At 53.8% G+C, this 24,698-nt stretch overlaps 11 protein-coding genes across 11 annotated transcripts; 6 read left to right on the top strand and 5 right to left on the bottom strand.

Moving 5' to 3' along the window:
* Positions 1–1,229: 1,229 nt before the first annotated feature.
* Positions 1,230–2,889, top strand: GUITHDRAFT_148771 (hypothetical protein; the record flags this gene model as incomplete). The annotated part of the gene is made up of 2 exons (XM_005819140.1): positions 1,230–2,540; positions 2,839–2,889. The coding sequence occupies 2 exons, from the start codon at positions 1,230–1,232 to the stop codon at positions 2,887–2,889; spliced, it is 1,362 nt and encodes a 453-aa protein (XP_005819197.1).
* A 1,429-nt stretch (positions 2,890–4,318) lies between these two features.
* GUITHDRAFT_121608 (heat shock protein 70-like protein) lies at positions 4,319–6,726 on the bottom strand (the record flags this gene model as incomplete). The annotated part of the gene is made up of 7 exons (XM_005819141.1): positions 4,319–4,336; positions 4,395–4,478; positions 4,531–4,565; positions 4,644–5,094; positions 5,145–5,642; positions 5,693–5,804; positions 5,849–6,726. 7 exons carry the CDS (start codon positions 6,724–6,726, stop codon positions 4,319–4,321), a joined length of 2,076 nt encoding a protein of 691 aa, XP_005819198.1.
* A 577-nt stretch (positions 6,727–7,303) lies between these two features.
* Positions 7,304–7,884, top strand: GUITHDRAFT_156393 (hypothetical protein; the record flags this gene model as incomplete). Its single annotated transcript, XM_005819142.1, has 4 exons — positions 7,304–7,363; positions 7,413–7,493; positions 7,546–7,629; positions 7,682–7,884. 4 exons carry the CDS (start codon positions 7,307–7,309, stop codon positions 7,760–7,762), a joined length of 303 nt encoding a protein of 100 aa, XP_005819199.1. The 3' UTR covers positions 7,763–7,884.
* Positions 7,885–8,189: 305 nt separating this feature from the next.
* On the top strand, positions 8,190–9,622 carry GUITHDRAFT_175451 (hypothetical protein; the record flags this gene model as incomplete). Its single annotated transcript, XM_005819150.1, has 9 exons — positions 8,190–8,266; positions 8,579–8,670; positions 8,726–8,803; positions 8,866–8,945; positions 8,991–9,150; positions 9,201–9,295; positions 9,344–9,403; positions 9,453–9,514; positions 9,567–9,622. Exons 1-9 carry the CDS (start codon positions 8,209–8,211, stop codon positions 9,620–9,622), a joined length of 741 nt encoding a protein of 246 aa, XP_005819207.1. The 5' UTR covers positions 8,190–8,208.
* On the bottom strand, positions 9,622–11,823 carry CCT7 (cytosolic chaperonin protein, eta subunit; the record flags this gene model as incomplete). The annotated part of the gene is made up of 6 exons (XM_005819143.1): positions 9,622–9,849; positions 9,896–10,777; positions 10,822–10,993; positions 11,044–11,096; positions 11,203–11,328; positions 11,554–11,823. The coding sequence occupies 6 exons, from the start codon at positions 11,821–11,823 to the stop codon at positions 9,685–9,687; spliced, it is 1,668 nt and encodes a 555-aa protein (XP_005819200.1). The 3' UTR covers positions 9,622–9,684.
* Positions 11,824–12,931: 1,108 nt separating this feature from the next.
* Positions 12,932–13,684, bottom strand: GUITHDRAFT_156397 (hypothetical protein; the record flags this gene model as incomplete). Its single annotated transcript, XM_005819144.1, has 1 exon — positions 12,932–13,684. A coding segment is annotated over exon 1 (596 nt), but the record flags the coding sequence as incomplete, so codon positions are not given.
* Positions 13,685–17,079: 3,395 nt separating this feature from the next.
* On the bottom strand, positions 17,080–17,406 carry GUITHDRAFT_82537 (hypothetical protein; the record flags this gene model as incomplete). Its single annotated transcript, XM_005819145.1, has 1 exon — positions 17,080–17,406. A coding segment is annotated over one exon (327 nt), but the record flags the coding sequence as incomplete, so codon positions are not given.
* A 242-nt stretch (positions 17,407–17,648) lies between these two features.
* GUITHDRAFT_98660 (hypothetical protein) lies at positions 17,649–18,306 on the bottom strand (the record flags this gene model as incomplete). The annotated part of the gene is made up of 2 exons (XM_005819146.1): positions 17,649–17,832; positions 17,863–18,306. Coding segments are annotated over 2 exons (627 nt in total), but the record flags the coding sequence as incomplete, so codon positions are not given.
* Positions 18,307–20,966: 2,660 nt separating this feature from the next.
* Positions 20,967–21,256, top strand: GUITHDRAFT_121612 (hypothetical protein; the record flags this gene model as incomplete). Its single annotated transcript, XM_005819147.1, has 2 exons — positions 20,967–21,018; positions 21,072–21,256. 2 exons carry the CDS (start codon positions 20,967–20,969, stop codon positions 21,254–21,256), a joined length of 237 nt encoding a protein of 78 aa, XP_005819204.1.
* Positions 21,257–21,297: 41 nt separating this feature from the next.
* GUITHDRAFT_121613 (hypothetical protein) lies at positions 21,298–21,624 on the top strand (the record flags this gene model as incomplete). Its single annotated transcript, XM_005819148.1, has 1 exon — positions 21,298–21,624. One exon carries the CDS (start codon positions 21,298–21,300, stop codon positions 21,622–21,624), a length of 327 nt encoding a protein of 108 aa, XP_005819205.1.
* A 1,126-nt stretch (positions 21,625–22,750) lies between these two features.
* GUITHDRAFT_148776 (hypothetical protein) lies at positions 22,751–23,908 on the top strand (the record flags this gene model as incomplete). Its single annotated transcript, XM_005819149.1, has 1 exon — positions 22,751–23,908. The coding sequence occupies one exon, from the start codon at positions 22,751–22,753 to the stop codon at positions 23,906–23,908; it is 1,158 nt and encodes a 385-aa protein (XP_005819206.1).
* Positions 23,909–24,698: the final 790 nt, after the last annotated feature.

A 24,698-nucleotide genomic window follows, 5' to 3' on the forward strand; every position in this document is an offset into this window, starting at 1 on the left:
CTCTGAGGATGTGGCTCTCGACCAACCTTGCACTTTGTGCCTCTTCTCAAGCTCAACTTGGCAAGTTCATCTTCACCCGGGCCGCATCATGGCCGAAGTCAGCGCATCTTGTCAGCGGATGTCACGGCCGCCCCGGCCGGGCGCACCAGCGGGTGACCCTCAGGCTTGCCACGGTCTGCAGGATCGGATCGACGCTCAGTACAACTCAACACTGTCATCGGGCCCCGGCTCCGTGTGAAGAAGCTTACCGTTCAGGTCAGCCTCAGACTGTAATTCAAAACGTTTGAAAGACAGAAAGATTGATTTAGTCCTTATTCACACTTCCTGGTGAAGCTTCGTAGTTCGTGCCTCAATCACCCCACCCTCACTTTTCCACCATACATAGAATTTCTACCCTTTACAACATTGCATTACCCTACCCATCTTTTATGCTCTCAAGTACCCCACCCTCATATTTTCGACATACTCCGGGGACTTACACCCCTTTGAAACCCTGCCTTCTCCTGCAACAGAGTACCCACCCTGTCGGAAAACTTCATTTCTATCACCCACCCCAGTCATCAAAATTCCATAACCCCACCACCTTCCAATTCAACTACCCCCCCCATTCTACCGTAACTCTAGCTAATCCGCGCACAACACCTTACCCACCTCCTCCTCCAGCATTGCGATACCACGGTATGCACCTCCCCTTCCCCCGACTTCCCCGTCCTCCCTGCCAGCTCTTGATCTTCGGAACATGCTCTGACCTCTTTGCTCTGACCTCCCTCTCTCAATCTTCTTTCACCATATCGGATCATGCTCTGACCTCTTTGCTCTGACCTCCCTCTCTCAATCTTCTTTCACCATATCAGATCAATCATGCTCTGACCTCTCTGGTCTAACCTCACTCTCTCAATCTTCTTTCACCATAGCAGCGTTGGTTTTCCTCTTCGGTGGTATCCCTTTCACACCCGTGCCGCCCCCTGCCCCTGCCGCCCCCCCCCCCCCCCACCTCCCCGCAACCCACGCCGCGCGCGAGCTCGAGCAATGTTAGAGTAGTCTTCTTTACATACTTACCTCTCCATCACTTGCAGCTTGGTCCACACACCAATGTCTCTTCTTCCTCTCATACCTCCAAACCCAGCTTCATAGGAACATGCGAAAAGCACTGTGTATTTCATCACTTCTCACCGCGCACGAAGTCATGAGCGTCCTGACCGAAGTGCTTCTCAGACTAAGACTCCAAGATGCAACCCCGCAGGAAACGAGGTAGAACGGATCTGTCGAGAGAGCATTTGTACCCAGGGCACGCAGACGATGGAGGACCTGCCGTGATAACGATCTCGGACGATGACGAGGAAGTAGTTGACAAGGAAAAGGAAGCTCTGATACAGGAGCTAAATCAGACCAGAGAGGCCATGAAAACTGAAATGCAGAAAGCCAAAGATCTTGATTCCAAGTGCACCAAACTTCAAGAGCAGCTGGTTCAAAATAGAAAGAGACCTGAACAAGACCTCCGAGGAAATCATCAAGACATGGAAAAACAAACTAGATTGCTGCAGGCAAAGCTTCGTGAAAACGAAAGACTCAAGACTGAGGTCGAAAACATGAGAACAGAACTTGGCGAAACACAGAGACAGATTTTCGACGAGCAGAAGCAGCGCAAAGCCGCTGAGGAAGCCCGCGTGGCTGCTGAGAGCAAATGCTCGGAGGTGATGAAGAACAGCAAAAGCCTCGAGGCCAGTCTTGGGCAAGAGCGGAAGAGACGCGAGGAGCTGGAGGCTCGAGCTGCATCCCAGCAGGAAGAAATGGATGTCCTTCGCGAGCAGGTTCAGGAGGAGCAGACGAAGCGGAAAGGCACAAACTCGAAGTTACAGAAATTGAAGAAGCAGCACCAAGAAGAGGTCGAGGCGAAAGAGGGTCTTGAGGCCAGTCTTGGGCAAGAGCGGAAGAAACGCGAGGAGCTGGAGGCCCGAGCTGCATCCCAGCAGAAAAGCTTGCATGATCTACACGGGCAGATTGACAAGGAGCAGAAGCAGCGCAAAGCCGCTGAGGAAGCCCGCGTGGCTGCTGAGAGCAAATGCTCGGAGGTGATGAAGAACAGCAAAAGCCTCGAGGCCAGTCTTGGGCAAGAGCGGAAGAGACGCGAGGAGCTGGAGGCCCGAGCTGCATCCCAGCAGGAAGAAATGGATGTCCTTCGCGAGCAGGTTCAGGAGGAGCAGACGAAGCGGAAAGGCACAAACTCGAAGTTACAGAAATTGAAGAAGCAGCACCAAGAAGAGGTCGAGGCGAAAGAGGGTCTTGAGGCCAGTCTTGGGCAAGAGCGGAAGAAACGCGAGGAGCTGGAGGCCCGAGCTGCATCCCAGCAGAAAAGCTTGCATGATCTACACGGGCAGATTGACAAGGAGCAGAAGCAGCGCAAAGCCGCTGAGGAAGCCCGCGTGGCTGCTGAGAGCAAATGCTCGGAGGTGATGAAGAACAGCAAAAGCCTCGAGGCCAGTCTTGGGCAAGAGCGGAAGAGACGCGAGGAGCTGGAGGCTCGAGCTGCATCCCAGGAGGTGAGCTTCCAACAACAGCTGGGAAAGGTACAGACTGAACTCCAAACTACGCTCAAAAGTCATCAGGAGATAGATGAAATGATGAAGGGACTGCAGAAAAGACTTGTAGCGGAGCAAGCAGAGGTCGAGAGCCTCCAGGCTTCAGATCGAACCAATGTTCAAAAGATTGAAGAGCTGCGCAAAAGTCTTGCGTCGGAAAAGCAGCTGCAGGCTGATGCCCAGCAAGCACGGAAATCAGCGGAAATGAACTTCAGTACTCTCCAGGCTGACATGCAAAATGCAAAACACCAGCATCAAGCAGAGGTCCAAGCCAAGCAACAAGAGCTCGACCAGCTGCGTGAAGAACTGAACAGCTTGAAAGAAAGCCTGTCAGATGTAAAGAAGGACACGCAACGATGCAGTCCCCAACCAGTCATCACCAGTCACACCTCTGACCCCCGACTGTTGACCCACCAGGCAGCTGCGCGAGATCCTGCGAGCTGCATCTTCAATGAGCTGTACGCGAGCTTCAAGGGCAAGCCAGGCAAACACTCGGACCCTCACTACCGCAATCAGCTGCCGTATGATGACGCCTTCGAGATCAAAGACAGCTTGTTTGCACTCTGTGACGGAGTAGGAGAGGGAGGCTTTTGGTCTGGGATCCTCGCGAGGGAGCTTGCGCGAGAGATGACAAGGACTACCGACATGGACGCCAATCTCTTCGAAAAACTTTATTACTGCATCGACAAGATCCACAAATCTCATATCTTGTCCGGTCAACATGTCAAAAAGCGACCGTCGTCCACCATGGTAGCGCTCAAGATCAAGCCGGGGAAATGCAACGACGAGATCAAGATCGATGCTCTCGAGCTGGGCGACAGCCAGTGGGCGCTGCTGACCGTCATTGCTTCTGAACGCAGGTAAGAGAGAGAGTTTGTGTGGGCTGGAGACTTGACAGCAAGCCGTCGGTCACTGACCTGCCTGTACAGGGTTCGCTGCAACTACCTGTCGCCCCCTCACTTCCATTCTCCGCGGGACCACGGCGAGAGACCTCCGTACCAGGCGGGGATGGACCAAGGGCACATGCGGCAGTACAGAGACAGGAAGAACGAGATCTTGCAGCGGAGGTATGCGCGATCAGGCGACATCGTCGTGGCAGGAAGCGATGGCTTCTGGGAGAACCTGGGCTCAGATGACAGAGGAAGGAGTCGAGCCCTGGAGGAGATATCGAATGAGTTACTCAAGAATTGGAATATTGCGAAAGTGGAGGAGGCATTCTGGCATTGTGGCTTCGTCCAACAGCTTGGAAGAAGATTGCAGGAGAGGACGTGGAAGAGCATGCATGGCTCGAGCGGAAAGAAGGACGATCTGACTCTGGTCGTGTCTCGCATGTCTCGAGTGCAGCAAATGAGAGGTGTCGACGTCCGCATGGAGGGTCTTGTCAATCTTGACAGGGTGAAACAAGGGCATGATTTGTTTCAAACGGCACAAGTCCCTTCAAAATAGGACCTAGAGACTGAAACCTTCATGAACTTTGTGGACAGTGCATTTGCCGTGAACAGTCCGGATGCAATTTAGGTGAACTTGCACAAGTTCCGAGTCGCCAGGAGTCCGGGTCTGACAGCATTGGATGATATAGATGGCAGGCGGCCCCCGCATTCTGATCTCTGCTGGTGCGGACTATTCTCTGACTTCATGGTTTCAAGGCTGCTGAACTTCACTAGCTGGGGTACATGATATATGAACATAACAACTTGCGATTGAACAACTTGAAATTCTACAAACATGCAACGAAGATGTCATAAGTTCCAGAAATTCTGCATACTCACAGTCAGCGAGGCTTGAAGAGTGCAGAGACTAAAGAGAGCCTGGCACCTTGAGCTGCTTCATAGTCAGGGGCGACTCCGTGAGCTCTCGAAAGCGATTCCTCTCCCTCTTTGACTCTGGGCTGCTCCTCGGCTGTAGACAAGGGATGTCAGCGGTGGCTTGCTGCTTGCCCGTAGCCTCTCACCCCTTCCCCCGGCAGAGCGCCGACTTCACAATTATCTGCAAAGACTTTGAGGAAACACAAGGAGGATGGAGAGGGAGGATGGAGGGGAGGGCGGGGGGCTGGAATTCGTTCACCTCGAGGAGACGATAGTTGCTTCCCAGGCTCTGCTTCATCATACATGGCCGTGGTTGACAGTTTCTGAGTCTTGAGGATCTCAACAAGCGCTTGTCTTTCTTCCTTCAAGGTTCTTATGTCTGCCTCGGCTCGGCTCAGCGCCCTCTCCCTCCTCCCAAGCTGCTTCTCAGCTGCTTCAGCTCGTTGGTGCAGGGCTGCCATGTGCATCTCGACGTCTTCAGCAGCAGCTGGCAGCCTCTGAGCTCGCAGAGCAACCACTTCCTCCTCCAACTTGCGCATGCGGGCTTCCGCTTCAACCCTCCCTCGTTCTGCTGCTTCTGCTCGCGCTTCGGCCTCCATCCTCCCCTTGATCGCCGCGTCCTTGCTCTGGACGCACGACGCCACCTCCTGCTCGAGAGCCTCACATCGTTTCTGCCATTGCCCGATGCTCGCCTCCGCTGCCACAAGTTTCTGAGCCCACCAAGGCCATCAGACAATCGTCGGAAGAGGAGATTAGTCACCTGAATGAGGGAAGCCACGTTGCCGCCGATGCTCCCGGAGTTGGTCAGGCTCCGCTCCGCTGGCAGATGGTAACTGCTAGATGCATGCTGCGAGCTCCTCCAGTGCTCCTCGTCAGCAGCATGGAACCGCTGCTGCAGCTCCGCGTAAGGGCGGTGAGGGTCGAAAGGGAACCGGACGACTCGAGCATCGTGATCTAGAGCGCAGACTGTCGCCGCGCCCATCGCCACCGCCCTGTCAATGTCGAGGGTCTTCTTAACAGAGCAGTCCTTGAAGTTGTTTGCGATGTTGTGCACAATTTCTTGAATCCGGGGGATCCTTGTCAGGCCCCCCAGCAACACAATCTCATCAGGTCCATGCCCCCCCCCAGCCCCCATGATCTCTTGCTCAAGGTCGACCACAGCATCGAAGACGTAGGAGCACTCCCGCTCGAAGTCTTCAAGGGTGAGCATGAGAGCAAGATCCTTCCCGTCCACGGCGCTGTCAACCTCTATCATGGCCTGTTGAGATCATCCGTTAGCCCTCCCTCCCTCCCCTTGATCCCGCTCACCTCCTCCGCCACAGTCAGGATCTTAACAGCACTCCTCACTTCCTTGCGGAGCTTGAAGATGGCAGGCTTGCAAGTGACCAGGCTCTCCTGGAATGGCTTGCGCTTCTCACACCTGCACTCGCACTCAGAGCAGATCTCGATGCCCACAACTCCCACCACAGAATGATCCTATTGACCAGCTCGTCCCCTCCCACAAACACGTTGGTCCGCGCTGCCCTCTCTACAAGCGTGAAGCCACGATCCCCCTTAACCACCTCAAAGTGCGAGATCGTCAGCTTGCTCGAGCCGAAATCCACAATCTGAAAGCTCAGGGGGTCGACGACGTTGCTACAGACATGCTGGACAGCTGCAGCGAGGTTCTCGTTCATGACCTTGACCTGCACGCCCTTCCCGAGGTATTTCTTCACCGCATCTTCTGCCGCACTCTGTACGACTCTCCTCTGAGATGCTGAGAAGCATTCCGGAACGGAGACTCCAAAGTGCCTCCACACCGTCGGCCTCCCGTCGGTTGTCTCAAGAGCCCCACCAGCCTTGATGGCGTCCAGGAGGTTTGAGCACACGGCAGACATCAAGTTGGTGATCACTGTCGTGACAGGGATGAAGCCATCGGTTGTCTTGTACATACAACATTCGAACTCCACGTCGCCACTGAGCTCATTGACCGCCTTCCTCTCCTTGTCCACTAGCTCCACGTCGAAGTGCCACAAATCCTTCAGCATCGACGCCAACTGCCTCGCGTTACCGTCCATGCAGTACAGGAGCTTTCTGTGTGCACAGAGTACATCCTTGCACCTCTTCGCCGACCTTGATTCGGCTCGTTGTCCAACCAGAATCTCCTCACCCAACTCTCCCACTCCCCTCTTCCCGCAGTTCACAGCGATGGAGGAGGAGAGAGTCTTCGATCCTAATAGCTCCAGAGGGAGGGAAACGTTCTTCTCATGGTCGTATACTGCTACCACACACTTCTCCGACCCCATGTCCACTCCCACGCTCAGCTCCCGCCCCTCCATGCCCTCTCCTCCCGATCCCACCATCTTCCAGCCCCGACCCCAACACGCCTGCAAAATGTAACGGACGTCTAAAACTTGTTTTTAAATGTCCTCGCAGTTTTCAAATTAATCAATCGAAGTTTTAGAAATATCAAAACATTATTTGAAAATTCTACAAAGCTCCCGTTATTTCACGGTTACAAAGTTGTGGGTCCGCCTCACTGTTAATGTGTTGAGTGAAAATACGACCCGCCATGAACTCAAGGGACGGAGCAGTCGCAAGAGGAGGCGGAGAAGGAGGAGGAGGAGGAGGAGGAGGAGATGGTAGAGGAGCGATTCATAAGGACGATTATTTGTCATGAGTTCTTGTAGTCGAAGTTCTTGAAGGTACAGGATAGCCGCCTTGAGTACAGAGCGTGTTTGTTGGGTTGTTGCAGGGTAGTCGGAATTCCGATAGATCGCAAACAGAAGTCATCCATGTGCATGAGCAACCGAATATGATATGGACAAAGGATTCGTGGTTATGAAATGTTCAGAAAGAACATATCCTCTGCCGGCTCAGTCACGATTTCATCTGCCTTTCCAAACCATCAGTTTGTTGAACTAATAACGTGGTCCCAAAAAGATGATGACAGGAGGAGCTGGAGCGGAGCAGAATGTGACGGCAGAGGAGAAGTCGATTGTGATGTGCATGCTATGCCCTTGATGTGTGTTGACCACGAACCCTGCAGGTAGAGAAAGTCTGGCCCGAGGTGTTGAAGCAGCGACAGAAGGAGTATGTCTCTTACGAGCCAAAGACGTTCAAAGCGCAGGTGAGGGGGTCTTCATGCCCCTCTCAATTCCTCCTCATGTGACCTCCTCTAGGTTGTCGCTGGGATGAACTACTTCGTCAAGGTGATGGCCAAGACCGCGAGCGGCGAAGAGTGCTTCGTCCTCAAGATCTACAAGGTACGTCGATGAGAAGACAGAAGGCAGGAAGAGTGAGACTAGTGTTCTCCAGCCCCTCCCGCACATGGGAAGCGATCTCCAGTTATCAGGGATCAAGGAATCTTCTGCATCTGATGCCATCGAGCACTTCTAGTGCTACAAGTATCACATGGGCACTGCGGCAACCCAGTTTCGTTTCAACGGTAACCATCAGGATCGATGTCCCAAACAAGTCCCTTATCTCAAAGCTGAATGAACTTTGAACCATCTGCTAAATATCTCGTCTGTTTCTTCTCGATGTGCAATGAAAGCGCTACTCCAATCATTGCGGCACTCATCAGGATCCCGGCCGGGCATAATTTCCCACCGTACTCCCGGAGCCGCTCCTGCGAGCAGTACGGTGCCTGGGCCCACCGGCCCGGCCGCATGTCCCTGGGCCGGGCCCACTGATGACTCAGTCAGTCCGCTGGCTCAGCGGGCCTGTCCGTCCGATCGGATCATGATCGGAGCCTGGGAGGGCCGCGGCCGCCCGGCCGCGCGCCCGGCTGATGATGATCCAACTCCAACCTCTGCGGCGCCCGACCTGCACAGCTAGCGGTGATGGCGATGGAGAAAGGTGGAAGGGAACGACTGCGGCTGCTGGTGATGGGAGACTCGGGTAAGAGCAAGAGGAGGAGGAGGGAGAAAGATACGGGGAGAGGAGGGAGAAGAAGAGAAGAACAGAGAATGGAGGAGGGAAGGGGGAGGAAGGAGGAAGGAGCCGGGAGGAAGGAGGAAGCGAGGATGAAAGGAGAGGAGCACAGATATTGGAAGGAAAGAGGGAGGGGAAAGAAGCAGAGGGATGGATAGGGGGTGAGGGGGAGGGGGAGGGGGAGACAACGATAACGATTGAAGGAGCGAGATAAATGTGTGGATGAAGATGGGAAGATCGGGGAGTTGGTGGACATACACTGGGCTAACCGCCCGCCAGGAGTGGGCAAGACATCGTTGATGCACCTGATCTGCGAAGGGGAGGAATTGAGAAGGCCTCGGTCAACAGTGGGATGTACCGTCCACATGAAGGTACGCTCCATGGTGCCTCTGCCTCCCCGCCATGATCCTCTCCTCTCCTCCACAGCTCCATGAATCGAAGCTGTTGCCGGGGAAGACTGCCTTCGTTGAGTTCTGGGATCTTGGGGGGTCTGCTCGGTTTCAGGTGCAGGAGGAGGAGGAGGAGGAGGAGTTTTGGGGGGTGGGGGAAGTGACAAGTCGCTTCAGACTAGCAGACAGGTGTTCTACTCTAACGCTGTGGATGGCGTCATTCTTGTCCATGACGTCACCAACTCGATATCCCGAAGGTTCGACCCTCACACGTCTACTCTGGTTGACTGGCAACTCGGCAGGAACCTGGAGAAATGGAAGCAGGAATGGACGCAGCATGCGTCGGGAGCAGGCGGTGCAGGGAGCTGGGATCGGACGTGGGGAGATGATGTCATGGGGTCACCGGACTTCAAACGGTCGACCATACAGCGAGCACCGAGCTTGTTCGTTCCAACGCTCACGGTGCTGGTGTGCTGTTTGTTGCCGTCCCTTGTAACATCCTCCTCCGACAGATCGGGAACAAGATCGACCTGCAGGGTTCCAAGCAGATGATGTCGGAGGAGATGGAGGCTGGAGACTACCAGGAGATCAGCACGTGCGCGAACAGGTTGTGTGTGGCGGTCCAGAAGGCTCTGAGTGACCGCCATGGCTGCAGGTCATCTGGCACTCAAGACTACGAAAGCCTCGTCCTCCGCATCGACTCGTTCATCGACAAGTACGGCAGCTCCTTGCCCCATCACCCGCCCGATGTGACAGGCGTGCAGGGTTCTTGAGGCTAAGGTTCAGAGCGGGTACGCGAGCAAGGGATCGTCGATGGTCAACTCTGGTGAGAGAGGATCAGTCAGGGGTCGGTGAAGGAGTTGACGTCGGGGCTGCAGTGAACTCTCCCATGTCACTAGAGTACCGCAAGAGCACTTTCGACAAGGACAAGTAGCCTTGCAAGCATAGTGTACTGCACGTCATACACCTAGCTGCTACAGTTCAAACCTCATGGATTTACCGTCTACGGGGCATCGGTCGTCCCCTTCCTCGCATCCTCCTTCCGCCGCCACCTCTTCCTCCTCCTCCCTGCTCCTCTGCTTGGGGATTCTTGATGGTCTCGTCCACGCTGAGGATGAGACACGCTGCCTCTGTGGCGGCTCCGATGGCAGACAACTTGACCTGGAGGACAGGTCAGAAGGGTGAGAGCAGCAGCGAGTGAGAGGACCTGGAGGGGCTCCCACACAAACTTCTCGTAGCAGTCGCAGATGCCGTCGTTGTCCACGTCCACCCCAAACCAACGGCCTTGTTCCCCTGCCGCTACGTGCTTCTGACGGAGACGGTTGAGGATGTCGGTCGAGTCGAAGCCTGCGTTGTCGGAGAGCTGCCGGGGGATGACCTCGAAGGCCTTGGCGTAGCTGTTGATGACTAGCTGTGCCTTGCCGTAGATCTGCCTCGCATGCATCCTCAAGAACTTGGAGAGCTCCATCTCGATCGCTCCTCCTCCCGGAACAATCTTGGAGTTCTTCAGTGCTCTCCTCACGATCATAACCGAGTCGTGGATAGATCTCTCTGTCTCCGCGATAAATTGCTCCGCACCACCGCGGAGAACGATTGTAGTCGTCTTCCCCTCAGGACAGTCGGAGAAGATGTTGTACCTCTCATCTCCGATCTGGACCTCCTCGAACTTCCCACAGCTTCCAATGACATCTGGGCTCAGATTGTGAATGGACGTCTGGACTGCACCACCGCAGGCCTTGACGACTCTGCGCATGTCCTCGTCCGGCACCCTTCCAGCACAGAAGATGTTCCTGTCTGCGAAGTACTGCGTCGCGAGATCCCCGATGGCAAGACGGGAGAGGACAACCTTGGCTCCACTCTTGACAATCTTGTCCAGCTTCTCATAAATGATATTCCACTCTGCATCCACGATAGATTGATACTGCTCGGGATCAGTCAGACGAATCTCCGCGTTCTCCTTCTCAGACTTGAGCTCTAGCTCGACATTCAGCATGCAGACTTTGGGGTGGTCAAATATCTTGGGCTGCTGCTCGAATCCTGCGTATGAGAATGTCTTCTTGAACGCGACACCCTTGACAAGGAAGGAATCCTGCGAAGCTGTTCAGGTTCGACAACACGAGCGCCTAACTCCACCTCGAGGGTTCCTCCAGGAACCTTCTTGATACCAATCATGTCGAGCGGAAGATCTTCATCCAGAGAAAGCACCGCATCAACCACGATCGGAGCAAAGAAGTCCTTCTGGTGACTGATCAGTTTGGAGTTGAGGCTCGTGGCTGCACATCGGATCAAGAGATCCCTCTTCTCTCTGCACAGCCAGTCAATGGTCTCCAGTCTGCATGCACATGTTCCTCTCACTTCTCATCTTGACGAGAAATGTCAATGGACCACTCCTTGAGCTTCTCGATCGCCTACAAACAAAGTTGCGTGTCAGCGCAGGTGTTAACCCGTTGAATTCCCAGTTTTGCTTTCACGAAGATAAAGAGAACCGAAGTGAAAGAAGCAAATAGTTTTCACCAGTCTGGACGCTTCTCTGTAGCTCTTGATGATGATCTGAGGGTGTACTCCCTCCTCCACATACTGCTTTGCCTCCTTCAAGAACTCGTTCGCCAACACAACGACACTGGTGGTTCCATCTCCAGCCTGAAACATTTCATACTCAGATCCTACGAGCACAAATTTTGTGTAATTTGTATTGCTGTTAGAACAAAGCACAATATGATCGGTCCCAGTGATCACGCATGGTAAACGCGTGGTGATACAAGATACGTGCTTCTCAAATACAACAGATGGTGACTGCAACGAAGGGGTTTGAGGTTTGACATCCATGAGCGAGCGAGAGGCAAGGGGTCAGCAGGGTCAGCATACCTCATTGTCCTGAGACTTTGCGATGTCAACCATAGTCTGGGCAGCTGGATGGATGATATCGAGTGTCTTCACAATGGTTGCACCATCGTTGGAAACAACAACTTTGTTGTCAGTGTGGATGAGCTTGTCCATTCCTCGAGGACCGAGAGTTGTTCGGACAATGTCGGCGACAGCAGCGACAGCATTTATGTTGGAGACCAGCTGAGGTTTCCCCTGCGACGTGTCCGCTCCTTCGCGCAGCAGCACGACCTGCGGCTGCATGCCCATCATGTTTCCTCCTCGCGCGGGAAGCAAACGAATTTGGGGGGGTGGGGGTACTATCTTGGGGGTGGGGATTATTTGAGGGTCAGCAATCTCATTGTTGGGTACTATTCAAGGGGGTAGTCAGGGCTTCATCTACCCCTGCTTCGAGCCCAGACCCTGCATAAAGAAGAGAGTGGGAGAGTTTACCACGGGTCCTTATAGAGAATGTGTGAGGCCAGTGGGGTGGGGGTCATCCTTCGATTTTTCCCTCCAAAACTGAATCAGTTAACTCCCTGCCCGTCGATTCCAGAGTGTAGGGGTGGGGTCAGAAATCAAGGGGTAGGGGTGAAAGATATTGTGGAGAAATAAGGTTTTACACCAGTAGAATGTAGGGTAGGGGTACCTGAAATCAGTGCAGATAGAGGGTAGGGTAGGATAGACACGGGTGGCTAGTTCCTAGTGTTCATATTTCAAAGTTTCAAAAGTTCGATAACTTAAACTCTTCGTGTCTCGCTCCCAAACTTGATAGTCACAAAGTTTCCCAACGGTTCACTCAGTAACTCAGACCACTGGGCCAGGACGGCCGGGCGGCCCGCCGGGCGGCCGATCACACTTGAACCGTGAAGCGTGAACGGCGGCCCCGACTGACGAGCCCGACGACCTGGTCACAACTTTCCAAGATGTGCCTCCTGAGTCCCGGCCCGGGGTTCAGTTTAACTGAACTTTGAGTAGATTTAAGTCACATGAAAAGTTGCAGTGCCAGCCCCACTGGCGGCGATCACGTGATAACTGTGCCACTGGGTAAAAGAGTAAGATCTGCGTCATCACCTTCGACACCTTGCATGGTGTCGAGGTACTGCCGCGGGCCCTTGCTGTGCAGCACCGCCATGGTTGCCGCTCGGCGATCGGAGCGGCCCATCTGCGTTCTCCTCTTCTCGTTCTCGTCGACAATGATCTTATGACCGCTTCGTCTGTCGATCATCATGATCGGTGAAGTAGTCAACTGTCTGTAAGTGGGGATACGATTAGGGCGAGGACGAGAAGTGCGAGGGTAAGAAGCGAAGTACAAGTCGAGGAGCTGTGGAACAGATCAGTTCATGTTACAAGATATTTTTATCATCTCACACCTCATCTTAACAAGATACTTTATCATCTCACACCTCATCTTAACAAGATACTTTATCATCTCACACCTCATCTTAACAAGATACTTTATCATCTCACACCTTCTCTTCACTTCTCACTCATTCAACAGCTTGATCTCAGCTCGCACTCTCTTCGCCTGCAGGAGCGTCAGGCCCAACCCTCCGTCTGTTTCCCGTCGGCAGAAATCTTCGTCAGTGAGCAGCAACAAAGTCTTTCCATCGACGCTGTTTGCTTCAACTGCTGCTGCCGCATCTCGAAGCCCGCACTGCAGAAACAGAGCGGCGACGTCCTTCACGCTCAGAGCATATGCTCCTTGCCCTGTATCTTCGACGCTGCCCCCCATAGCAAGTGTAAACGCAGAGGACAGCTCTTGCCGAAACTCTGCCGAATCCCTGTGCCTCCTCCTCGAGTCCTTCTGCGTCGCTCTCCTCAAGACGCGCTGCAGCCGGGGAGGAACAGAAACGAAGTAGGGAATCGTCTCCTCCTTCACTCTGCCGATCAGAGCCTTCTTCTCCTCTACTGACTTATCCAACGACCCCAGCTCGTCTCCAGCTGGGCGCGATGATCCCTGTGGATCCTGAAGGAGAAACGGAACGTATCCCAGAAGCAGCTCGTAACCGATCAAGCCCATCGCCCAGACGTCACTCTGCACATCCCCGATGCCTGAGGTCCCGAGCAGCTGCTCAGGGCTCATGTAGAGCAACGCCGATGCTGGTTTAACCTCCAGCGCTCCTTGCGACATGTCCGGGCTTTCCTCGAACGGGCATCCGAAGTTCACCAAAGTCACGAGCTCGGTGGTGTCCTGCAGGATGACGTTGACGGTGTTGATGTTGCGATGTGCGAGGCCGAGGTCGTGTAGACAAGTGACGGCGTCGGAGAGCTGAAGCAAGACGTGCTGGCACTTGGACACGGAGCTCTGATCTTGCGCTGATCTTCGCGCTATCCACTGATCGAGGGAAATCCCCTCCACGAGCGTCATGATGACTATGAGATAGCCCTCAGCAAGCTCCCAACCTAAGAAGGGAGCCAAACTTGCATGTCGAACAGATGTCAACTTGTCAAGGACAGGTTGCACTTGCCCTCTGACTCGTTCTGATATACACTTGTAAAACTTGAGAGCACAACTGCTGTTAGCCCCCTCCTTCGTCGCAATGTACACTGATCCTCCTTGTCGTGCGCGAGCCTTTCTAAGGATGCTGAACTTGCCGTGCTCTTTGAGGTCACAGAGCCTAGGGACTTCGATGGGAGGGTCTGTTGGGCTGCAGGTCCCATGGCCTCCTAGCGCGAGCTCGCGCGATGCTGTTGGCTGGATCTCCCGCAGCCTCTGCATTTCGAGCGCGAGCTCCTTCAACGAGAGCCGAAAGGTATCGAGAGACTGAGACAGATGCTGCGAGTCGCTACTCCCCTCCTTTCGCTCGTTGTAGATAGAGGAGATGCGGTTCCTCAGGCTCGTTCCCTCCGACGACAGCAAACTACCGATCAAGCTCTCCAAAGCGTCCTTGGCCTCCGTCCACTTCGATCGGAATTCGTCGTGATCCATGGAGAGGTCCTTGAAGCTAGCGGAATGAACAAACTCGTCCCTCTGATCTCTCAGTGACTCCACTGCTCGTTCCAAGCTCGACGAGTCCATGTAGCCAGGATTGTTCACCAGAAGAGCTGAGAGCAGCGTGATGTCCCAGCTATCCATTTCGTCTTCCTTCAGCCGCTCAAGCATGGCTTTGCCCAATCTACTTCGCTGGTAGTCATTCATCCGAGAGGCTATCTCTCGCCCCGTCCTGTGGTTCCAGTTCTTGCCTGTTCTCGACTTGTAACACTTTCTCAGCACCTTCACCAAGACTTCAGTTCCCAGGCCCAGCATCAGTTTCATGTAGCGGCTGAAGTTGTCCTGCGGCGTGAAGGCTTCTACAAGAACCGGCGGGTCGGGATCATTCTTCCAGTCTATCACCGCACCTCCTTTCGTTTCGTTCTTGAGCGAGCAGCCTTCGATGATGCAAGAGGAGGGGACAACGATCTCGAGCCCCTTCCCCTCGGCCACGATCGGTCTGAAGCACTTCTCGATCGTGCAGGTGTCCAAGCGGATTTTTTGTGCATTGAAAGGTTGATTCCAAAAGACGCGAACAGCTGATTCCTTGCAGTCTTTGATGGTTGTCTCAGATACCTTGAAGGTTGCCCCAGAAGCATGGATACCAACGTTGCAGCCTGAAATGTTCAAGTTCATAAAGTTTGCCTTACACTGATCATTGGCCGCAACACCGATCATTGCACATTTTTCTATCGTTGAATTCTTCACGATAATTTCCTCAGCGCATGAACTTAAGACGATACCATGCCTCCCACAAGGTCCAACCCTGCAGCCGTCTACTTGAAGCCCATGGCAACCAGTATCGTTGATGCAGACTGCGGAGCCGTTGGGGCATCTGACTTCTACGTTCTTCATTGTCAAAGAACCTGACGCCAGCAACACTCCACAACAGCCACCCGAGGTAAACGGGGAGTTCTTACTCAGAGATGAAAGAGCCATGATGGAGAGAGAGTCAAGAACAACTCCAGGAGCAGAGATTCTCAGGGCAGCAGACCCGACAGATACCAACTTGGGTATTCCCAAGGTAGCACGCGCTCCCACAATACTGCAAGGCTTTGTGATCTCTAGAGTAGCAAGAAAGTATTGAGACAACTCAGAGTTCTGGATGATGACAGTGTCGTGGGCTTGCAGCATCTCCAGCGCTAGAGACAAGGTAGGAAACTCTACCTCAACTGAAGCTCCTGACTCTGAAGGTTTTACCTCCCCTGCCTTGGCATAATGCAGCACATCTGACCCTTCGAACAGGACCGGAACTCCTCGAGGACCTTCCTTTCCCACCTTCTTTCCTGCCCTCCACTCGCCTGTCACCGTGTCTAGCACATCAATGCCTGCAGTTTGAAGAAGGCAAGCTGATAGGGCGGGACGAGGAGGGCAGGGCTTGCAGTCGAAGGCGACCATGGCGCCATGACTGGAGGTGATGGTAGCAAAGGGAAACGACATGTCAGGATCTAGATCCATTCTTCCTATCTCGATCCCATTCCTGACAAAGTAGATCGCACTGGCCTCATTCGTCAAGCTCAGTATGCCGCATCCTATCCTGTCTCCCGCCATGCATTTTGGTCCGAAGTCAATGTGATCGGATGAAAACATGTCCTTCGTGCAATAGTGCAACTTGCCGTCGTGGCTGTGAAAGCCGATAGATCCCAGCTGCTTCCCCACCATAGACCCAGTAATGAAGGTCCTACAAGAAACCCCAACAGCAATACCGAGATTGTGGTCTGCGTCTTTCAATAGAAACACTTCGAAGTATGGATACTCTCTGCTCAAAGGATAGCTTGCTTTCACAACTCCCATCTTGTTTGTTGATCCGCCTTCAAACTTGATCTTGCCCTGATCAAACTGCACATGCTCTACCTGCGCGAACCTTGGGTCTTGCGGTTTCGACGGAAACAATGGCGCAGGAGGAAACGCCGGAGTTGCTTCTCCAATCATTGAACCATTCACAGCAGCAAAACCAGAGTTGTTACCAAATCCAAATGGACATGGTTCATCGGTCCTGCCTGCTGGGCTCGGGTTCCCCGGCTCAAGGAAACAACGTTTGAGCAAGTAATCCCCGACTCTGAGTTCTTCAAAAGAGCTCCCCGAGTATACAGCCATGTGCGTAATCGAAAGATACAACCCTCGTGTACTCGCAGAGGTGGTACCTGTACCATCAGGCCCTTGACTAGCTTCATACTTGCAGATCCGGGTGTCCTGAGTGCCACATGACTTTCCATCCCCAACGTCTGACCCGCTGCTCGTCTGCCCGAAGCCTGACAAGGCGCTGCTCGTCTGCCCGAAGCCTGACAAGGCGCTGCTCGTCTGCCCGAAGCCTGACCCGCTGCTCGATGCCGCGCTCGAGCTCAAGCTCGCTCCAGCGCTCGACGACGCCTGGCTGCCTCCTGATCCGAGCCCAGCTGCTCCGCCGAATCCTGACCCGGTGCTGCCCCCGAAGCCTGACAAGGCGCTGCTCGTCTGCCCGAAGCCTGACAAGGCGCTGCTCGTCTGCCCGAAGCCTGACAAGGCGCTGCTCGTCTGCCCGAAGCCTGACCCGCTGCTCGATGCCGCGCTCGAGCTCAAGCTCGCTCCAGCGCTCGACGACGCCTGGCTGCCTCCTGATCCGAGCCCAGCTGCTCCGCCGAATGCTGACCCGGTGCTGCCCCCGAAGCCTGACAAGGCGCTGCTCGTCTGCCCGAAGCCTGGCAAGGCGCTGCTCGTCTGCCCGAAGCCTGACAAGGCGCTGCTCGTCTGCCCGAAGCCTGGCAAGGCGCTGCTCGTCTGCCCGAAGCCTGGCAAGGCGCTGCTCGTCTGCCCGAAGCCTGACAAGGCGCTGCTCGTCTGCCCGAAGCCTGGCAAGGCGCTGCTCGTCTGCCCGAAGCCAGGCAAGGCGCTGCTTGACGCTTCAGACAATGTTGAATTTGGTTTTGAGCCACTATGTCTGGATGACGGATGTGTTGATGCTAGGTCGGGTGGTTGAACTGTGCTTGCGGTTAAGATCATATCGCAGGTCATTTCTGATTTACCGTTTCCATTCAAAGACTTCAAGGTGCTTGTTCGCCTTGCTCGAAGTATTTTTCGTGCGTTGTTCTGTGAGCTGAATTTTGCAGCGGGGAGCGTATCACAGCTGGAAATTATGTAGGCTGCAGCAAATGGTTTCGGTACGATAGAAGTTTCCCTAGCTGTACTTGTAGACTGCGATAGCTCACTAGCTGTACTTGTAGACTGCGATAGCTCACTAGCTGTACTTGTAGACTGCGATAGCTCGCTAGCTGTACTTGTAGACTGCGATAGCTCACTAGCTGTACTTGTAGACTGCGATAGCTCGCTAGCTGTACTTGTAGACTGCGATAGCTCACTAGCTGTACTTGTAGACTGCGATAGCTCACTAGCTGTACTTGTAGACTGCGATAGCTCACTAGCTGTACTTGTAGACTGCGATAGCTCACTAGCTGTACTTGTAGACTGCGATAGCTCACTAGCTGTACTTGTAGACTGCGATAGCTCACTAGCTGTACTTGTAGACTGCGATAGCTCACTAGCTGTACTTGTAGACTGCGATAGCTCACTAGCTGTACTTGTAGGCTGCGATAGCTCGCTAGCTGTACTTGTAGACTGCGATAGCTCACTAGCTGTACTTGTAGACTGCGATAGCTCACTAGCTGTACTTGTAGACTGCGATAGCTCACTAGCTGTACTTGTAGACTGCGATAGCTCACTAGCTGTACTTGTAGGCTGCGATAGCTCGCTAGCTGTACTTGTAGACTGCGATAGCTCACTAGCTGTACCTGTAGGCTGTGATTTATCCCTTTGAATCTCTTCATGTTCTGTCCGAATGGTTGTGATCGAGTTGGCAGAACCTCGTCCGCTATCTTCACTAAGAGGTCTTGTAGTCAAGGATTTGTCTTCTGCCTTCATCGAGCTGACGCTTTCAGCTTGATTGGACAAGGAAAATGCAGGACAACAAACCGAAGTGCTGGTGCTGCTGGTGCTGGTGCTGGTGCTGGTGCTGGTGCTGGTGCTGCTGGTGCTGGTGCTGGTGCTGGTGCTGGTGCTGGTGCTGGTGCTGGTGCTGGTGCTGGTGCTGCTGCTGCCTGCGATGCTGTTGCCTGCGATGCTGCTGCATGCGATGCTGTTGCTGCTGCTGCTTGTGATGCTGCTTGTGATGCTGCTTGAGGAGCTGCTTGAGGAGCTGCTTGTTGTTATGGTTCTGCTTGTCATGCCGCTGCTTGTGCTGCTGATGGTGCTGCTGCCGATACTATTGGTGCTGAAGGTGGTTGTGAAAGACATGTATTCAGGGAAGAGCTTGCATCCGGGTTCCACTTGATAAAAGTCTGAAGCCGAGAAAAAGTCTTGAAATCCCAACGACGTCATTGATCGGATGACCATTGCTTGGAGAGCACGGTCGGCTCGTTGAGGTCCATCGTAACTCTCACTGAGGGCTGCTTCATCAGGTGTACTGTAAATGCGCTTACAGCTCTTATATGAACGAGGTAGTAGCAACGTTTACCTAGATTCAACGCATGTAATCATCCCGGCTACTGCTGCATGATTCTTCGAAAGAACCTTCAAAAGGAGGAATATCAAACATTTTTCATGCTGACGTACAGAGCTCAATTACCTTTGCGATGACTTCTGAATTGGTTTTACCGAAATAGTAAAGCATCTGCAACTGGTCGTCAGAAGTTGTTGGTCGGCGAACTCTCACGAGGTATCGATGTCACTTACAATACTATCGACCATATGCTTGCTTCGAAACTTCTGGCCTCCAGGAGAAAACTGCATGCAAACCCTTAAGGGTTGTTGTGCGTGCCGAAAAGGTACCTCAACAACTCCCTTTACGACATCGCTTGCACTTGGGTGTACCGTCACTGCATGATACTGTGTTCTCCCGAACACATTTCGAACTTCATCAATCGCATTGAGAAAAAACAAGAAGGATATCTCTTGTTGATTGCAGTGGTCAGAAGCGATCAGCAGTGTGCTAGAAACTCTCTTCATGTCATACATGAGTTGAACGTCCTTCGTCCAAGGATCAAGGGACATACAACTGCAAAGTCCTTCTATCGCAGGTAGAGCAACGTAGCCGTTCCATTGCCTTGTGCTCACAGGTAGACCTGCACCACTCTTCCTCGAGGAAAGACTGACGGTGAGGACTATACACGGAGAAATGTGGTCTCCTCCATCAAGAATATCTGACAGACCCTCCATCTTCACCTGGATTTGTGAACAAGAGCCGGCTAAGCGTGTTCTTCTTCCGAAGTTCATTCTTTCTTTTGTCACTCTGCTTCTCTGATCTCTGTCTTCCCCTCCGCCTCCTCACTGCATCGCTCTCAGCACAAACCTGTGCGCTCTCTCCCAGCTCAACAAACCTTTTACTCAACTCGGCGACCCTTAACTAACCGTCTCCGGGCCCGGGCCGGGCAGCCGGGTCAGCTAAAGTTTGGGAATCCTTGACTCGTACTGATTTATAACTCTCTTCTTTGAGTAAAGGAATTCTACCTTGACTCGTACTGATTTATAACTCTCTTCTTTGAGTAAAGGAATTCTACCTTGACTCGTACTGATTTTAACCTGATTGTCCTCGTACTGATTTTAAACTTAACTTTGAGTAACGAAGATATTAACTTGTCGGCACCCAATCCTCCTCTCCTCTGCTCTTGTCAGAGTCTTCGCCGCCTCGGAGGCTCTCAGGTTCTCACGCTCATCCTTCTCACCCATCTAAGCCCTGTGGACGTGAATCATAGCTTCCCATCCTTGATTCTTCAGGAAGATACTTCGCTTCGCTGTCTTGCAACTCCCTCCTCCGTCCTCTAAAATCGAAACCATTCAGACTTCTAAGTTCTTCAAATAGTAAATTCTCCTCAAGTTGAGATCCTCATTTCCAGTGTTTCAGCTTCTTATTGTTTTGATGATCGTTCGAGGCAACATGTCCAATCTGATACACTTCTAGGAGATCAAGCTGGGCGTGGCCTTCAAGGGAGATGAATCTCAGTCTCTTTGCTTAGGATGGATATTCCTGAGGTCAACGGTTTACATCGGCTAACCATAATGACCAACGGTTGAACCTGTCATCGTTGCCTCGTCAGGATTGCAAGCCAGTTGCACTCAGCGTCGACACAGGGAAATCAACACAAATGTTGATGTATCAGTATGGTATGAATGTTGGTTCGGGGCGGAGACACATGTGACAAATCGATTCTGTGCGAGTCATTCGTTTGCAATCAAGCGTCAACGATAGTGCAAGTCATCAGACACGGTGGTGTCGCCTTGCCATATATGGGCGATGCAATAATCAAACCATTCACTTCTTAGGTATCATTTTCACTTCTGGCGTTCAGTCTTTCAACCCCGACATTCCCGCTTCACACGGATCCTGCTGTTGTCCTCGACTCACGTCGCCTCACCTTCACCGTTCCCATGTGGCCGAGAGAGTCTGGCGAAGTCAGTCTGACACTGCGCAAGGATGGGTACCGCGGCAGCGTGCTCGGAGCATGTGAGCTGTGGCCTGGTAGAGGGTCTCGGCCTGGAAGACCTGCGTGAGGGCCTGCCGAGCTTCTGTGCCGTGTAGATGCTCTCGTTCTGCTTCATGAGGCCCTGGATGCTCTGCCGCACATCGAGCAGCGGCTTGCTCTCCAGCCAGTGGATCATGGCGTGAAGGTTCTGGATCACCGTGTCCTTCCGCTGGATATCCCCTCAGCGTGGCGCAGTGCTGTTGCCGTGGTCCACGAGGTTCTGCGTGACGTCGAGGACTAATCGTACTGCAGCTTCTGCCGCGTCTCGTCGAGCTTCGCCTGATGCCCTACGCCGAGGGGTCCTGCTGCGGGAAGCCCTCGAGGCAGTGGCAGCAGCGCGCCGTTAGGGCCGTGATGACGGAAGAAAGCAGGCTGGGGACCTTGGTCTTGATCCTCTGCGACTCTGCCTTGACCGCCTTGTACTTGGACGGCGCGTGGAACAGCCTCCCCCGCGCTCGGGCATTCTGGGACGACGCACGACTTGCAGAACCGGCAGCAGGTAAACCATGCATCGCCCGCCTTGCACAACTTAAGTTCCGGAACTTAAGATGTGCAAGGCGGATGCCGTCCTTGTCGAGGTTTGGGTTGCTCTGGTATGGGGAGACCTGAGCTGCTGAATGCCAGCTGCCGGTCCTCAGTCGATCATCCCCGGCCGCCGCGGTCCCCGGCGGCGGCCCGGGCCGGCGACGCCCGCCGGGGGGCCGGCGCCCGGCCGTCACGTCAACGTTACACTACTGAAGTGGGCACCAAGTCCGATCCGACTGATCGCCCGCGGCCACAATGCAGAAGCCAAGTTCTAACCGTCACGTCGCCGCCGAAGTTTCCCCGAATGTTCGGGCCGCAATCAGTGCGATGGATCGCACACCGAGCGGCTCGCCCCGAGTTAACCGTTGACAAAGTCAGGGCCTGCAAACCAAGACGCCGGGACTCGTCCCATGTCTGGATGCTTGGCCCAGTGGGGGTTCAAGGCAGCATCCTAGCGCCGCCGCTACCTGAGGGCCCAGTAACGCCGGGTACCGTACCGTACGGCGGCGTGACTCTGTGACGGGCTTTATCCTGGGTTTATCAGGGCCCGCCCCGGCGGGCTGCCGCGCGGGGCCGATCGGGTCGGGGCGGGCCCGGTGACCGGTGCGGGGGGGGGGGAGGGGGACCAGGAGGGGGCGGTTCAGAGGGAGTTGGGGTAGGTCCTTCAAGATTTGGGGAATATCTATAATTAGTTTTAAAGTGGCTGCCGTCTGCTTCAACTCGCAGGGGTGGGGTGAAATCGTGTTTGTCCATGACCGGTCCATAGATTGCCTCAGTGGACTCCGAGATACCCGTAGTCATACCATCAAAATTCTTCGGAGACGGTGGGGTCCTTCGGTCCGGCTATTCCCCCTCCGCCGCCCCCTAGGACCCTTGATAAGACCTTTCTATCCCTAGGGAGCACTACCACCCTACCCATTCTACGGCAATCAAAGGCAGTGTCAAGGGGTGCTTCGCCCTCCTACATTGCAAGCAGGCAGCAGCAACCATTGCAGCTCGAGCTGATCCGGCAGCAGCATCTCGTCTGTCACAAACCCTTCTCCTCCTCTTTCGCACCATTCTGAGAACCTTTCTTCTCTTCTGCTGCTTGACTTTGAGTGACGCGAGTTACTCTGGCTGCTCCTCAGTTTCACCTCCTTCCTCGTTCTAGTCTTCCTGCACAACCCACTCTTCGTCTGCTCTGAAAGCTAAGGAGGACTTGACCCCCGACATGGAGGGATCACATGTCAAAGAAGAACAGCTTGAGCTCGTGGACGTGATTCATGTTGAAGGCATGGGCAATGGCGTCTTTGCTCGCAAGCACTTCAGCGAAGGCGATGTGGTCATGAGCGAGAGGCCGAGTGTTGTTCTTGAACTTTCATATGCAAAGGACGAACTTGCAAAGAAGGTGAACAACTTTCTGCGAAGAAGTGCGTGTGAAGAAGCGAAGCTCTCTTGCGCTTTTCAATGGACTTTGTGGCTGTGCCATTTCTTTCAGCTTCCAGAGGCACTTCGCAACCGGATCGAAACGGAGGTTTACTCCCCGAGGGAAGACGACGGAGTAGCGGGGGTGATTCAGAGTGAAACTTTCAGTGACGCCGATAAGTTCTCGCACTTCCTGTCAGACTTCTGCTCCTCCTCTTTCACAGCTCTCATGGACCTGCCGGAGCTCGAAGCAGTGCTGGATGTTGACGCAGCTCGTCTGAAGAGGCTGATGCTGCTCTACATCTGCAACTTCCACCAGTACCAGGGCAAGGCAGCGCTGTTTCTCAAGTGCTGCAAGCTAAACCACTCGTGCCGCGATGCCAACACCAAGTACGTGGTGGACTGCTCTGGTCTTGCCTTACATGTAGCGTTGAGGGACATCAGTCCAGGGGAGCAGATCTTGACGGACTACCTGCAGGGAATCCCCTTCATGTCCACCCACGAGAGGAGGAAGAAGCTGCTCGAGACGAAGCTGTTCACATGCATGTGCTCCGCATGTCTGAGCGAGGACGACCTAAGGCTGCTGCCGTGCACGAGCAGGGGCGATGAAGGGGAGGCGTGTCAAGGGTCCTGCTCTTGTAGAGATGGGAGGTGGATGTGCAAAGAGTGCGGGCGAGAGGAAGAAGTGGAGACGTTTCTCTCGCAGCAGTTCCTCAGGTTGTGCGGGCTGGGACTGGCGGAGGCGTCGAACAAGTCGAGAGCAGAGATGGCCGAGGAATTCCTCAAGGTGGAGGAGAGGATGGTGAAGGAAAGCTACAGCAAAATCTTCTGGTCGGTTGAGGAGATGGGAAAGAAGCATGCTCACTTCAGCAGCGCTCTTGGACGTCAGCACCCAGCAGCCCGCAGGATGGAATGGAATGTCGAGAGGACGATGGCAGAGACGTCCGTGACGGTCGGAGGATGAACGAGGTAAGGGGAGGAGGGCGTAGATGTGTATGTGCGAGACACTTCTGCATGGAAAATTTCTGTGGTTCCGTGCCAGTCATTGCTCGCAACATGAACGCTGGGTGATTGCTGTCTCGCACTCACTGGTGCCTGACCGAGGCGATCCCGAGCGAAGAGGTTTTGTTGTTGGTGTGATTTGATTGTTGTTGATCTTCTCACTCGACACCCTTCTGACTGGAGTGTCACAGCAGTTTCAAGGTCTACAGTCATGTCTGTCATTTTTATTCTTTCTGTACAAGTTGTTTCACAGTCACTTTATAAAGTACATTGATAGTTGTGAAGTCAAAGAACAACATGCATTAAGCGTTACCCTAAAGGAAAATTTGTCGCAAAGACATCAGAAACATGATCGTGATGCAAGCTCCATGTCCTCCCCGCCTGCAACAAAGAATTATTCACATCGCCTCGACCTCGTCCTCGTCCCCTTCTTCGTCCTGATGCCCCCCGGCTCCTTCCCCCTTTCAAACCCCACCACCACCACCACCACCACCACCACCACCATCACCATCACCATCACCATCACCAGCACCACCTCCTCGACGTTTTCTTCTCATATCTCATCCTCTTCCTCATCACCTGTTTGATTCGCTTCCACTTGTAGATGTAAGGTTGGTCACGTTGAGAGCAACTTGCGTATCGCAGAGTAATCCTGTCCAACCCTGCGCTGCTGATTAGCGAGACGAGGGGGAAGAGAGGTGGAGAGGGAGAGGGAGGGGGAAAGGAAAGAGGGAGATGGGGTCAAATAAAGA

The sequence above is a fragment of the Guillardia theta genome, assembly GCF_000315625.1.
Source record: "Guillardia theta CCMP2712 unplaced genomic scaffold GUITHscaffold_242, whole genome shotgun sequence".
Classification (NCBI taxonomy): domain Eukaryota; class Cryptophyceae; order Pyrenomonadales; family Geminigeraceae; genus Guillardia; species Guillardia theta.